General features: G+C 32.6%; 1 protein-coding gene across 1 annotated transcript; it reads left to right on the forward strand.

The window, feature by feature from the left end:
- LOC132712899 (putative surface protein SACOL0050) lies at positions 1-15,734 on the forward strand. The gene is made up of 5 exons (XM_060695335.1): positions 1-31; positions 5,458-6,379; positions 11,068-11,158; positions 12,093-12,133; positions 13,898-15,734. Exons 2-5 carry the CDS (start codon positions 5,471-5,473, stop codon positions 13,901-13,903), a joined length of 1,047 nt encoding a protein of 348 aa, XP_060551318.1. The 5' UTR covers positions 1-31; positions 5,458-5,470; the 3' UTR covers positions 13,904-15,734.
- The last annotated feature ends 1,301 nt before the right edge of the window (positions 15,735-17,035 follow it).

Genomic DNA, 17,035 nt, shown 5'->3' on the forward strand with positions numbered 1-17,035 from the left:
TCCGGTTTAATCTCTTTACCGTTGAGAAAAAGTAAGTGTGTGGTTTTTTCTTAACATTTTGTTTTATTATGATGATATTTTATAACTCAAAGTGGTTTAAGTAATGTAACATGATAGATCGATTGTAACTTGTATGCTCTTAAGAAGGCATATAAAGCATTATCTCTAAAAAGAATGGTTTACAAAGTAATTTAGGTCACTTAAAATGAACAGGATATTACGCATATCTTGTTTCAGATACTTTTTGTTAATAGTTTATCAGTTTATTGAGTATTGAGAGAATAGTAGTTGTTTTTTGTTGTTTTTCATCTTGATTATCAGTTAAAATATCAGTATTTTGTATAATTCAGTGATATGCTGGCATTTAAGGATACGTAGATAGAGACTCCATTTTGAATGATTCATTGATACATAAATGACCAGAGCTCTAAATCACAGTGCTCTGTTTAAATAAAAGATATTTCAAATATTCAGTCAAACAATCATTTTGGATGTTTGACAAAGCTGACCTAAAAAAAAACAATTCCTTAAAAAGACTGCATTAAATGAATAATAGCTCATATTTTACAAAAATAACTGAAATCTCCCCATCTGAAAATAAAACTCTGCATGATGATTGTTTAGGTATTTAGTATACAGACAATCCCATCACTGCAGACTCTTACTTCCCCAGTAAATAACAAGTAAAATGGTTTCCTGCGGTGAACATTTTAATGATATAATGATATTTCATTTAACTTTTTTTAACATTTTTTTTTTTGGGGGGGGGGGGTAATAAATAAACGTTTGTATCAGGAATATAGTTGACAATTGAATAAACGATCACTATAGAAGAAGGTCTTTGGAAACTGGTGACCGTTGAAGACCAGAGAAGGTCGAACATAAAACAATTATTTCTTTTTAAGAAAAGCCTACCATTTTATGAATAATTCCGAGCAAAAAATAAATAAAGTAAACACACAAGTTTACGCAGAAAATAACGCAGAAAATAACTCTATTTATTATGGCAGATGCCACTACGAATATTTTAATTTTGTAGATTTTCAGTATAAACAATATTTGAGATAGATATTAAAGAAACATTGATAATTTTCAAACACATCATTCAAGTTTTCCACCTTAAACGGTAAAATAATTATAGAAAATTAGAAATATCACGTAATAGTTTTTTGTTCTTACTAATTCCATACAGGTAAATCCGTAACGTACCGGCAAATGGTATTTAGCTAGGTTTTCGAAAAGGTCAATTAACCAATCATGTACGGTTTACATATCACATGCTCCTCCATGTACCGAAAACAGGTCACGTGCTCCTCCATGCCTCAAAAGTTAAACGCGTACCAATACCCTGCGGTCTCCAGACCGCAGGGAATTATGTTATTGGACTGGACATCTGCAACACACCCCATTTAGAGATGACTATTTGCCCCTTCCCCCCTTTCCTAAAAAAAGGAATGAAATGAAGAGGTGGACATTTGCCCCTGAAAAGAAACTTTAGATATTGTAAACCTGAAAAATCCTCAGGTGGTGACCGGGTTTTGAACTCCAGACCTCTCAATTACATAGAGAACACTTAGTTTTTCACTGAAAGACATCGCATTTTCTTTTCTTTACAGTGTTACATTTATCAGAAAAAGCGGATTAGACTAATAAATGGTAAAAAATAGCTTCAAATCCAGTTTACGTCAAAATATTTGGACTTAAGGGGGACACTCAACCACATCGCTAAGGGTTAACCCAACAGCAAGGCTGTTGGAATTATTGGTCTATACTTGTAATCACTACACTTCTCCCCACATTATTTTGCAAGGCTTACTAAAATAGAGTAACCTTTAAATACAAAGACTGAATCCTCATCACTGTCCATGAGTGAATACCTTATGCTCATGCCGATTGTTTACCTATAAATTTCCCTTTATGGTACATGCTAGATACACTGTCCAGTTGTTCTGTCTGTAATTAATTGCTAGTCAATGCTGCATGCTTGCAAATGAAACACTATATACATTGTCATTATTTTTAAAAGAGAAATAAATTGCGGTTCAAGTATTGTGCATCAAATAACATAGAAATCAGTCAAATACTGGATTTATAGTTAACACAATTATGAATACCATGTTGTTTTACAATGATGTAGCACACTATATGTTTGGCATTGCAAAATTGAAATATTCAAACATTCCATAAATATTAAAATCGCAAATGATACGAAAATGCCAAAGTTGACTCATCTCATTGTCTTAATAATAAAATATAAATTACAATATGGTTTAAAAGTATTTTAAATGAAAAAAAAAATGTACATCAAAAATGATTTTTAACACTTTGATATTTAAGTTAACCTTTCAACATTCAACTGAAAATAGAATATTTAGAACACTTGGGTAAATGCATGTGGAATGTACACAGTGAAAAGTTAAATACAATGTAGTAAAACTTAAAAGTGTTCTTTTTGAAGAATTTATTCCTTTCCGAACTTGGTCCTGTAATGCTGATTTTTGTATCCTATATCTCTTGTTGCATTTTCATTTGAATTAATTCAAGTGTTCACCTGAATGAGGTGATGTGCAAAACCCATGTTGCTCAAGATTGCAAGAAGGTCAAATTCAACATTTTTAATCTGCACTAAAAATTCTGCATTTTTATCCCCCTCCCCCCACCATAAAATGGCTGGGGCATATAGTTTCCATTCATTATCTCGACATATGCATATATCAGTGCAGGTCAAGTTTGAATTTAATCATGGTTCAATGATTTTTAGCTCGACTATACAAAGTATATGGAGAGCTGTCCTACTCGCCCCGGCGTCGGCGTCCACGTCCGCGTCCAGATTTCAGATTAAAGTTTTGGTGCAGTAAAATATATTTCACTATAACTTTGTCATTTCTTAAGGTATCAACTTCAAACTTCAAATATGTTCCTTATCATCAACCACATCTTATGTGACAAGGTTCATAATTCTAGCACCAATATTTTCAGATTTATCTCCCCTTGAACTTAGAATTTTCCTCAAAAAATACTATTTTTTACTGTTACTTCTTTATTTGTTAAGGGATTAACCTCATACTTCAAATATATGTACCTTATCATCATCCCCATCTTATGTGATAAGGTTCATAACTCTAGCACCAATATTTTCAGATTTATCTCCCCTTGAACTTAGAATTTTCCTCAAAAAATACTATTTTTTACTGTTACTTCTTTATTTGTTAAGGGATCAACCTCATACTTCAAATATATGTACGTTATCATCATCCCCATCTTATGTGACAAGGTTCATAACTCTAGCACCAATATTTTCAGATTTATCTCCCCTTGAACTTAGAATTTTCCTCAAAAAATACTATTTTTTACTGTTACTTCTTTATTTGTTAAGGGATCAACCTCATACTTCAAATATATGTACGTTATCATCATCCCCATCTTATGTGACAAGGTTCATAACTCTAGCACCAATATTTTCAGATTTATCTCCCTTTGAACTTAGAATTTTCTTAAAAAAATACTATTTTTTACTGTTTCTTCTTTATTTGTTAAGGGATCAACCTCATACTTCAAATATATGTACGTTATCATCATCCCCATCTTATGTGACAAGGTTCATAACTCTAGCACCAATATTTTCAGATTTATCTCCCTTTGAACTTAGAATTTTCTTAAAAAAATACTATTTTTTACTGTTTCTTCTTTATTTGTTAAGGGATCAATCTCATACTTCAAAATTAATATATGTATGTTATCATCATCCCCATCTTTAGACAAGGTTCATAACTCTAGCACCAATATTTTTAGATTAATCTCCCCTTGAACTTAGAATTTTCCTTTAAAAAATATTACTTTTTACTATAACTTTTGTAGATTTAAAGGTATCTACCTCAAACTTCAAATACTTATTCCTTATCATCAATTACATTTTATGTGACAATGTTCATAACTCATGAAGCAATATTTACAGATTTATCTCTCTTTGAACTTAGGATTTTCTTTAAGAAATATTATAACTTCTTTACTTTTTAAGGTATTTACTTCAAACTTCAAATATATATTTCTCATCATTACACCACATGTTGTGTGACAAGGTTCATAACTCTAGTGTGACTATTTCTAGAATTATTCCCCTTGATCTTGGAATTTATGTTAACAGATTTTTTGTTACTATAACTTAACACATAATTATACATAATTGATTTTTCTTTCATAGTTTTGTCCTCCTTACTGCTTCCAGTATTTTATTAGTCGAGCTTCGCTGTCTCCTGTGACAGCTCTTGTTGAGAGAGTTATGCCCCTTGAAGAAATTTTCAGTATGGTTTATCATCACACATTCAACTCAAATTTTACATATGGATACATCAAAGGAACACACAGGTCAAGATCAGATTTGTAAAAAAAAATCATTTATATCATATGTTATATACATTTTGAACTTATTGATCTTATAGTGAATTTATTTTTACATAACATGCAAATATTCTTCTTTTACAATACGAGGGGTGTTCGGAAGTTTAAGGACTTTTGCTGTAGTTTGATAAATAATAGGAATTGAAAAGCAAGAAAAATACCATAAAAATATTTAATTCTTTAACAGCCAGCTGTAAAAATTACAATGAAATACATTAAACAATAAGTAAATTACATATTTATAAAACAAAACATACACCGAATCATACCCGGAGCACGCTAACGTCAGTGCTAAATATGTTAACGTCAAATTTCCCCGATCGTCATATTGACTCACTTCTCGACGTATTCTCCATTCACAGCGATACATTTTCTATGCCTCTTTACCCATTTGTCGTACGTGTCCTCGTACCAGATTTTGTCGAAAGAGGAAACTATTCTCTGGGTTTCAATTTGTAATTCCAACCCGGAATCAAAGCGTCGACCACGCAGCTATGCTTTGATTCTGGAAAAACTCGGAAATCCATCGGCGTGAGGTCCGGGCATCCTCTATTGATTCTCTTCCGTTTCAGAACATGTCATGCCGTCTAAATACTAGCGATCTACAGCATTTCTTTGTTGTACTAGATGCTTGAATCATTTTATACGTCTCCGTTGGTGTCTTTTCTATTCCTATACAAAACTTGATGATTGCCCTGACTTCAATGTCGCCTATTGACGTTGTTTTTCTCTTGATTTGTGTAAGCACCAGTGATGTTAAAACCGTTGTTATTCAAACAATTGTAACGATTTAAGAGTAGACTTTTCAGGAAATGACGTTGACGTTGTATTTAAGGCTCTTGCTTTTTCGTGACGTTTTCCATTGAAATTTGATACGGCATTACTTAATAATGCCTGCATTATTTTCATATATCTGAGATGTAATACAGTATATATTGATATCACAATTCAAAATCTGGTCATTTGATAACTTTCATTTCTGAACCAGAATATTCCAATTGTTGATTTCAGTACAATAAATCTGTCACTTTTCAAATAGCTTGTAATTCCTTTTTTTAGCAGGAAGGCAAGAATGTCTGTTAAAAGGGGAACCATGAACAAGGATAAGAAGAATGACGGGCAGCATGTAAACCAGAGTACTATTAATCACCAATCCAGACAGTTATGTCGGGGAGAAAAAGATGATGTCCCAGATCATTTGCAAGAAACAAAGTCTTTGCCTAACATTGTAAATGTCTCTCACATTTTGGGTAATAAATCTAAACAACAGATAAAATTTAACAGCTTGCCTCAAAAGTCAAAAAAATGTCAGGGTGGTGAAATAAGTTTACAGGCAATTCAAAACACTCAGCGGAAGGCCATGAGTAATCCAGATTTACATCCAGAAGCTCAGGCTCAAGATGGTTTGGCTGCAGATGCTGAGTCAGTAGATCTTGAAGCTATTGGTATAGATCAAGATGCTGAATTAGTGGGCCATAGGATACAATCTATAGATCCAGATGCTGATGCAGCAGATTCCAGTACTATTGGTACAGATCCAGATGCTGAAGCTGTGGACATTAGGGTACAATCTACAGATCCAGATGCTGATGCAGCAGATCCCATTACTACTGGTACAGATCCAGATGCTGAAGCTGTGGACATAAGGGTACAATCTACAGATCCAGATGCTGATGCAGCAGATCCCATTACTACTGGTACAGATCCAGATGCTGAAGCTGTGGACATTAGGGTACAATCTACAGATCCAATTGCTGATGCAGCAGATCCCAGTACTACTGGTACAGATCCGGATGCTGAAGCTGTGGACAAAAGGGTACAATCTACAGATCCAGATGCTGATACAATAAATAATGATGCAGATGCTGAAGCAGTAGATCATGATGCTCAGGCTGGTGCAATAGACTTTGATGAGAATATTGCAGGCATAGATAGTGCAGAGATGGAGTCAGGTGCTCAAGCAATTGAGAAAGATGCTGAGGTGAGTATTATCTTTTAGTTCTCTATTTTTTTACTAAAAATTGTAAGAGCTAGAGCTAAGCTATGTGGCATGGAACATTGTCTAATAGACCTTATCAAAGTTTGTTGAATGGGTCAAAATTTGTTATGAGGGAGGTGATCATTTGTTATCTATTTATGTATGTAGTAGAATCCTCAAGCTTAGATATTTAGCATGCAAGATTATCAAGTTTACCACTACCAAATTATAGCCCAAGGGTTAAAATTGTCCTTTCCCTGCCAGAAATAACGGTTTTCTTAATATGTGTATATAGTAAAACCTGAAGAGCTTAGATATGAAGCATTGTTATGTGAACAACTAAATAATCAACCAGTAAATTGCATAGCAACCATTGACTTTCCTTAGAAACCTGTTAATTCCACAGCAACGAGTTACTTCCCTTAGCAACCACTGACTCCCTTAGCAACCATTGACTTTCTTTAGCAACCAGTAACTTTCATCGCAAGCATTAACTTTTCTTAACACGCAATTACTTCCACAGCAACCTTGATACTGACAACAATTTAACATATCAATAAATTTTGATTTTAGCTGACATTTATTTTGCCCCATTGGCCTTTTTATATATTTTAACCCCCAACATCCTATCAGACTATCCTCTTTCTAAATTGTTTTATCAGTGATAGACATCCAGCAAAAGCTGACTAAGTGTCCTGTTTTTAAAAATAACTGAAGTAGACGATGGGTTTTGACACATAAATCTACCTCCATGACAATGCATGTCTGCAAGCCATTTTTACTTATTTTTACTTCTCTCAGAGATACAACCAAAGTTAGCCAAATATCTGACTACCAGTAGTAGGTTTTTTATTTTAAGACTTAAGTTTAAACTTTTCACCTTGATACTATTTAAAGGGTTAGATATAATTTTATTCTTGTAATATTTCCCTGATGTAATAGTTACCATACGAGGAATAGGTCTGCATAGTATGTACAGACCCGGTTAGCGATTTGAAGACCAAGAGAGCGTAGCAATCAAAGTTTTTAAAAGGCCACCGGGTCTGTATATAGCCACCGGGTCTGTGCTGCTATAGATATATAGATATATATCCCATAAATTGATAATGCAGAATTGTTAAAATAATGCAGGATTATGCAAAATCAGACATAGTTGTGGAAATAAATCTTAAAAACTAGTATCTTATGAAGCTATATAGTTTGGCAAATGTGTTAGGTATACCGAAAAGCAAACTGTAAAGAAAGGCTAAATGACATGTGCATTATTGTACTCATTTAAATTGGCGAAACACAAACTTCAACGCCAGTAGCTAGTTTGTTTTTCTCACAAATAATCTGGAATATATGTTATGAGGGTCCTTACAGCTGTATGGGCTAATTTAATTTCTATTAATTTGATGAAATGTACTTTAAAATATATATCCATCCTTTTTCCTATTCGAAGTGGTCATTACCCAACCCCCATTTTTCAAAATTTCTGCGTTAACTGTGAATATTGTGTAATGTACGAGTTTCTAAGTTTCTCTACTTACTTCACATATTTTCTGTTGTATACAGAACACTAGTCTTAATAGAACAAAAACAGGTTGGTATATATTTGCAGACCTGTTAAGCGGTCGGTTAGTGATTTACTAGACCGCATTTTAACAAAAGAGCCGGTAGGTAACATCTTTATTCAATTCATGTAAAACTATTATATAGTATAAGGGGCATATTTTAATTATTGGCAACATTTAACCATGATTTGCCCTTGAAAGTAAATGTAAATGCCCTGGGATGCCAATTTTTACGCTACCTCTGAAAAAGGGATATTGTCACAGGGGATGAAAGGTGGCTTTATTTTTTTTAGCCTGACAATAAACTCAGTAACTGCTGAGTTGTGCAGTCAAGTGTGCCGTACGTCCCGAAATCTTGTGAACGCAACTCCTCTTAAACCGGATGGCAGATTTTGCTTAAACTTTTAGGGATGAACAACCTTAATGTGCAGATGGTAAGAAAGGAAGGAATTTTTGCTGTGACCAAATTTAACAGAATTATGGCCCTTTGTTGATTTTTTCACTATATACTATGTAGAAATTTTGTGAACACTACTCCTCTTAAACCGGATAGCAGATTTTGCTTAAACTTTTAGGGATGAACAACCTTAATGTGTAGATGGTAGTAAAGGAAGGAATTTTTGCTGCGACCAAATTTAACAGAATTATGGCCCTTTGTTGATTTTTTCACTATATACCATATAGAAATTTTGTAATTGCAACTCCTCTTAAACCGGATAGCAGATTTTAATAAAAAGTTCTGCATAAAAATCTTACATACAGATATGCATGCTCTTGTTTACGAGCACATCTGCACAGTGGGGGCATCCGTGTCCCTTGGACACAGTTCTAGTTAATAGTCACTTGTTCTGTAAATAAGCTACAGTTCTCAAAAGAAATATTTGAGAAATAAGGTTAATCTTCGCAAATTTCTTACATTTTGATTCTCTCTAGGATTAAATAATTTATTGTTGAATTGCTCTATGAGTGTCACCCAAGAATTTAAAATCTTGGTACTTTATCAATATAATACAAAAAAGCAACACAAGACATTAAGAGAAAAATCTTACATGTCAATACTTGTCATTCTACTGGTTCAAGCAGGACACTGTACTGGTTTCCTAGCAGTTTCCGGCCATAAATTGCACTTTTTAACAAATAAAATAAAAATCATTTTATGGAGGGGTACAAAACTGTGACAGAACAAAGTTAGGTACCTGTCCAGCATTGCCATGTGTTTAATGTTGCACTTTCATTTTACTTTTTAATTTGAATACAGGCCTGAAACGTAACACCTTTTTCACCTTTATTCAAAAATTCATAGCAGTTTTCCGGACCTTTTTTATTCTGAATATAATTCAGTACCATAAAGCAATGTTAAGATGGTTTTATCAGACAAACAGAACTTCCCAACCTTTTTCGTGTCGTCTGCAAAAATATTTTCCAAAGTATTGATTTACCTAAAATGGGGTCTTAGTTATTGCTCATGGATATTCAAACTAGAATTCCCCAGGTGTTGCTTATTTTTGAAAGTCGCAAGTTCTCATATGTAACTTTAAATAACAGGCAAAACTTCAAAACATATAAATCGTTGTACTATTTTGAATGTTGTTTAGCATAGAAAACAAATGTCTCTCTGAATGATGAAATAATGTGGATGCTTTACTGGTAAAAATAGACGGTACTGGACGAAAACGATAAACGGCCGGAAAACTGCTAGGGGACGGAAACTGCTAGGAAACCAGTATCTTTCATTTGCAATAAATCCATTATTTCAAGTACCGGTATCTATAGCTCTCCTGGGGGTATTGTCATATAAGCAAAAGTAATTTAGCATGGCTCTTGTGTTGCTTTTGTACACACTTACATTACCATTACTCAACCAGTTACAATTCACTGAAGAGTTTCACACTGTTTTTTTTTGTTCTTTTTTTTGGCTTTTTATACTTTGAAAATTAGCAAGCTTTAAGTTCCATTACAACCAATGGCTTAATATGGTATGCACTTCATTTGACATACAAATACATAGAGGATATTTGTTTGTTTTACATGTAAGATTGAAATATATTTCACTGAGTGAACACCAGTTGCAATATTTTCACAAGTGGCGTAGCCACAAGTGAAAATACGATAGCTGGTGTTCACGAATGAAATATATTTCAATCTTATATGTAAAACAAAAAAAAATTGATGTTTATATTTTATAAATTTCACTAGTGGTTTATCAGAATATAATCATCTGATATAATTACAGTAAAACACTGGAAAGCATGAAATAAAAGTACATGTTCTTGGTAACTAGCAAGTTACATGACTGACATCATCCATTTAATAAGTTACATTATTTTTACTTTGAAAATAAGTATAGGTTCTCTTTTTTTAGTAATGAGACAATGATAATCTTAAAATTTTGTACAAGTAAAATGATGACTTTATACATTACTATTTACAAAACAAAATATTTTACATTGGCATCCATTCTTTGCAGGTGTGTACGAAAATGCATTGAACCATTCTAAGCAAATTCAATGTCAAGGCACTTTTAACATTTACTGAATAGAACAAAGGTCACTGTTACATTATATCATAACATCAACCTTTTTTTTCTGGAGTAATCACCCAATCCTGAATTTATGAACAGGTAAACAACAATTTATTTAATATGACAACAACTGTTTCAAGCTGACTATTATCAATGGTTTAACGCTTCTTTATTCCATGTTCTCAATAGCTGTGAAATTTGGCAGTTAAATTTAAGTGTTTGTATGACTTTAAATAGCTCTGAAGCATAGATATAATAGAAAAAGATATCCAAAATGTTAGTATAATCATTAAATGTAAACTACAAAATATAAATTTCTACTTCTGTTCTTAATTTGTTTGTCTCTAGTTATGTGTTTATCAATGATTTCATTTTAAATCAACAGAATGATTCCTCCCTTGCCACAGGGTAGACTTTGACCAATCTTTATAGGAATGACCCTTATGTTGTTCTCTACATAAGTTTCCAAAACTGTTCCAGTTTGATGTAGGTCACAAAAGCTAAAATACAAATTGTTTTTAGTCAGGTATGAATTACAACATCATAATTTTGTGCCATTTCTTTTTTTGAATTGTTCATAAATGTATATTTTTGTTTTGTTGTTGTTTTTTCAGAAGAAAAGGATTGCCATACAAAGTCTACAAGAAAATGGATATAAAGATAATGACATAAAAACGGCAGAGAAAGTGTTTGCTGAAAGACATGGTTTTTATCTTTATTTATTTCTAATGCTATCTGTGCATTTTATTTCAACAACATTTTTGTGCCCCCACTTTAGGGGGGGGAGCATTTAGTTTGACCCTTGTCTGTCTGTCCATCCTTCTGCCCATCCTTTTTCATTTTGTGGCACACGTAGCTCAAAAGTATTTGACCTAAAGTCATGAAACTTCATAGGAATGTAATGCTCAGCATGTGAAGTTGTGTACCTGGGGTTTTGCATGTAGATTTCTTCTGTTTTGTCAGAGTTATTGTCCTTGACTTAGTAAAAATTTGCAATTTTCAACTAGTGTCATGTGTAGCTCAAAAAGTATTTAACCTAGAGTGTTAATGTTGGTAAGTATGTGTACTTATGCACCTTGGGGTTTGCTTGTGGATTTATTCAGTATTTGTAAAGCTCTTGCCATTTACTTTAAAAGATTTTTAGTTTTCAACTTGTGGCACATGTAGCCCAAAAAATATTTGACCAAGAGCAATAAGATTGACAAAACAGTGGAGTGTGGGTGCAGGAAATGTCATTTCTAGTTTAATTTTTTTGTTTGTTTATTGAACAGCAATATTTGTTATATTAATATTATTGTGAGTTAGATGCTTTCCAGGAGGAAGAGACTTTGTGTGCATACTGTTTATCTGGTTAACAAAGTTTACAATCTTTCTTCAGAAAGTTTTAGGGAAAACATTTTTTTGAAATGTCAGACAATTTTGCGTACCACTACAAATTTTATACTCCTTCAGGCTTGAAGGACTTTCTTAAAACTTAGTTCAAATATTCTTTTTCAAAAGTAATGATAAATGGACCTATAAAAAATCCTGTGTCACAGATGTGGTGGGTGTACTCTTGTTGGTTTTGACAGCTCTATTTGTACAAAGTTTAGTTGTGATGATATTTATATAATATCTGCAATGATTATTTATGTTTCAGGAAATAAAACTTTCTGTGGAAGAGATCTAGCAGAGATAATGGTGAGCACATGTATTTCTATTAATAAATTTGTATGTCCTTTTTGTATTTAAAAAATTCTTTTAATTGCAAAACTAGACGTTTATGAATTACAAGGCTGTATAACATGACAAAATTTACTTTTAGTTATAAGTAAAAAATTAAATGCCAGGATGGAAGAGTATGACAACAGAAGAGAGCTTTTCAGTAATAAATTTGCTATGGTGTATAATAGTTTAATCTCATCAAACCCCCTGTCTTATTATTATATGCAAACACAAATTTGATAATTATGCCTGCAAAATTTCAGATCATTCACTCACTCTGTTTTTCCAGAATATGAAGTATTTTTTTTAAAACATAAAATCTTTTAATTATCGATATTGACAGGGTTTTTTTATGCTCCGCCATAAAATGGCTGGGATGGCTGGGGCATTATAGTGTTACCCTGGAATCCGTCATTCAAACCTTCCGTCATTCCACCATCATCATCAATTTCCGTTCATTATCTTATAACGGTTGCACAAATTCAACTCAAATTTGACATTTGAATATGTCATGAGAAAATACAGGTCAGGTTCGAATATGGTCATGGTCCCATGATTTTTAGCAGAGTAATGCCTCTTGATTAAACTTTCAGTTTCCGTTCATTATCTTCCCCAACAGTTGTGCACATTTAACTCAAATTTGACATATGGATACGTCAAAGGAATGCGCATGTCAAGTTAGAATTTGGACTTGGTTCGATTGTTTTTGGCAGATATGTTCCTTTCACTTTGATAATAATATGAAATTCTCAGTTTCCAACCATTATCTCCCCAACAGTATTGTCAAATTTGACATATGCATATGTCAAAGAATTGCGCAGGTCAAGTTTAAATTTGGTCATGGTTCAATGATTTTTGTCAGAGTAATGCCCCTTTAATTTAAAAAAAAGAAAGAAATTTTCAGTTTTCATTCATTATCTTCCCAACAGTTGTACATATTCAACTCAAATTTAACATATGGATATGTCATTAGAATAAAGTGGTCAAGTTGGAGTTTGGTCGTGATTGATGATAGCTGACAGAGTTATCCCTCTTGAACTTTGAAAAAAAAATCAGAAATTTTTAGTTTCTGTTCATTATCTTCTCAATGGTTGAACACATTCAACTCAAATTTGACATAATAGATACATCTTAGGAATAAGCAGTTCAAGTTTGAATTTGGTCAAAATTGAAAAGTATTGCAATGCTTTTTTAGAAGTCAAATCGGGTTAAGAGAAGCATAAAAACAAGGTTTGAGTATATTTCTTATTAATCTTTTACATATCTTTTCTTTCCAACTGATCTAATAGAGATATTCAAATTTTATGTTTTACAACAATAAAACAAAATAAAAATCAAACCATATATCAACTTTAAATATCAACTGCATTTAACTCTGCACAATCTAAGATAAATGGACATGAGATTATTACAACTTTGAAAAGGGGAGGATATGTTTATTTGATTAAAAGGATCATTCTTAAGATTAACAATTTCCTAAGGCTTCAAAAGTTTGTGGAAAATATAATTCCTTTTGAAAAGAAATCTGATTATCTTTTTTACAGTTTCCATATAAAAATATACATAAAGCCATTTATTTATAAATACACCAAATATGAAATAACAAAGTGTTATTGTAATCAGTTATACAATCATTAGTTGCACATACAAGCTATTATATTTTTACAATGATAAACTTTTACTTGAAAGAATTTTGGTGTAAAATATTGGGTATAACATTATCATGATTTGCAACTACAGATTTAGGTAATTAGGCAGCCTTGAAAGCAGGGATCTACCAAAAAGCGGCAGATGGCCTGAAACTGGTCACTTGATGCTTGCATTTCAGTTGAGTCTATTCGTTGTTTGTTTACGGAAGTTGTTTTATAATATTATTTTATGTATGAGGATAATGTTTAAGTGACATTATGCTCTTTTTTCATCGTCAGATATATATTTCAAATTATTGACTATTTTAATATTGATTGATCAGTTATTGATGATAAGAAATATTTAGGATAAAATATAACAAGAGTCACCACATAGCGGGGGACACGCTCGAATTATTTCTCAAGTCAAACACATCGGGAGAAGAATATTGTTAGTAAAGAATACTTCAAGAAAACATTATACAAACAAAATATTTTTCAAATTTCATATTTGACATAAATACTGTTATGGTCATTCAAAGATCAAGGTCACATTTGAATTATCGTCATTTTAGTTTTGTCATATGTGTTTTTTTGTCCAAGACTGAATCAAATCCATCAAAAATAACAACTTTGACAAGGTCATATTTGAATTACAAATGTTATGTCCACTTGAAGTGTCCTTAAGATAGTTGTTCTCAAGAATTAAAATAGTCTATTCATAAATTACAAAGTTATAGCCAATAATAGCAAAAATCAAGCAAAATGTAATAGTAATTTGACATACTATATATAGGTCATTGATGAGTGAAGGTCATGATAAATTTTGTTTAAAGGTGGTGTGTTTAAGTATGAACACAATCCATTAATGAATAATAAAGTTATAGGTGTAACAAAAATCAAGCAAAAACACATTTGACCTTGAAAGTCAAGATTGTTTATGAGTCAAACTCAAATTCATTCTACTCAATTTGAAGGTCTTGTCCAAAGGGATGTTGTGTCCACAGGAAATTGACATTCTATTAGCAAATAATTAAAAAAGAACGGCAAATATACCCCTCTATACTATTTGTAGTATAGAGGGGTATATTTGCCATTATTTTTTAATTATTTGCTTATATTTTTCAGTTATTGATAGAATGTCAATCTCCTGTGGTTGTGTCAAAGTATGAAGGCAATCGGTTTAGAAATAAAAGAATGGCCATATAATGTTAAAGTTTTTGAACAGGAATGGATGCCATGACTGTAGTAATGGCTTGAATTCTGAAAAAAGCTAAAAACTGCCTAAAATTTAAAAAGAATGCCACAGTCTTTTTATCAATAGAGCATAACCAATGGATTCTGAAGGTTATTTATAAAAGTGTTAGTTAGCCACGTTGGTTCTTAGATATTCATTTAAAGTAAGATATGAAATTCTAGGAAACAATTTTGGCAAAATATGAACTTATCTTGAATTTCACCAGTCCTGCACTCTCAACATTTATTAACACTTGGATAGTCATAATGTCACTTTAATAGACAGAAAATTTGTAATCGGTTTTTAATCAATAAGCAGATAAGCATACATATTATTGTGAGCAAAACCATTACATCATATTTGATTTGAACAGGAATAACATATTATTATTCAATAGAACATGTTGATTTAGTTCATGTGTGCTATTTTTAGACTGACCTAGCTAGTTCTCTGTGAATGTAGAGGTATTTTTTGTATTCTTATTCAGACAGGTGCTCATTTATACTTTTTCTAGAAAGTTTTGAATCAAGTTTGTGTGAGTTTGTGCTGTCGAAATAATCAGTATATACTGGTATTCCTATTTTATAGCCTGAAAAGCCTGAAGCAATATTACAGTATAAGTGGATATTTATGCGTCACAAAAATTTTGCAAATGACAAAAGTGGACCTTTGTACGGAAGTGTCCTGGTGCCAATTCATAATGTTCTATAAAAAAATAAACTCCTACGTAGGAGATAAAAAAGCCTAATTAGGAGTTTGTAACTCCTACGTAGGACTTTTAAACTCCTACGTAGGACTTTTTAACTCCTACGTAGGACTTTTAAACTCCTACGTAGGACTTTATAAGTCCTACGTAGGACTTTATAACTCCTACGTAGGACTTTATAACTTCTACGTAGGACTTTAAAACTCCTACGTAGGAAATAAAAAAGCCTAATTAGGAGTTTATAACTTCTACGTAGGACTTTTAAACTCCTACGTAGGACTTTTTAACTCCTACATAGGACTTTATAACTCCTAAGAAGGACTTTTAAACTCCTACGTAGGACTTTGTGAGTCCTACGAAGGACTTTGTAACTCTAACGTAGAAGATAAAAAAGCCTAATTAGGAGTTTATAACTCGAACGTAGGCCTTTATAACTCCTACGTAGGACTTTAAAACTCCTACGTAGGAGATAAAAAAGCCTAATTAGGAGTTTATAACTTCTACGTAGGACTTTTAAACTCCTACGTAGGACTTTTTAACTCCTACGTAGGACTTTTTAAGTCCTACGTAGGACTTTTAAACTCCTATGTAGGACTTTTTAACTCCTACGTAGGACTTTATAACTCCTACGTAGGAGATAAAAAAGCCTAATTAGGAGTTTATAACTCCTACGTAGGACTTTTAAACTCCTACGTAGGACTTTATAAGTCCTACGTAGGACTTTTAAATTCATACGTATGACTTTTTAACTCCTACGTAGGACTTTATAACTCCTACGTAGGACTTTTTGACTTTATAAGAAATGCAAATCTCAACATTCCGGACCGGTATATCGGCAAAGGAACAAGACACTTACCCCCTCCCCCCCTCAAATCTTAAATATAGAGGACAGTTCACCTTCGGTTCATACAGAATTTATTTAAGTTTGATTGTGTAGGAAGCTATAAGCTTATAGACACATTTTCGAATCCGTTCCTGGAACCAACCAGTACGTAGTTGGCAATGAGTGTAAAGTTTCTTGCTCAAGGAAACAACGGCTTGCGCCTAACGGGGTTTAAACCCATGCGGCTAGCGATCATTAGGCTACTAGTCACACGGCCATGCCGCAACACTTCACCTTTTAATAAAGTGTCTCAGGTTTCTAGAGTGTACAGTGTCTTAGGGTGAGTTGTCTGTAAGCATTGGCGATGTATCCTGAAAAATTGCTTTACAGCTATTCCAAAAAAACTTACTCGACATCAAGCATATATATCAAAATTTTAAAAGGCTTTAATGATTACGATTTCAATACGAACTAGCTGAACAAA

The sequence above is a fragment of the Ruditapes philippinarum genome, unplaced genomic scaffold (assembly GCF_026571515.1).
Source record: "Ruditapes philippinarum isolate M1 unplaced genomic scaffold, ASM2657151v2 ctg1161_1_1_1_1, whole genome shotgun sequence".
NCBI lineage: Eukaryota > Metazoa > Mollusca > Bivalvia > Venerida > Veneridae > Ruditapes > Ruditapes philippinarum.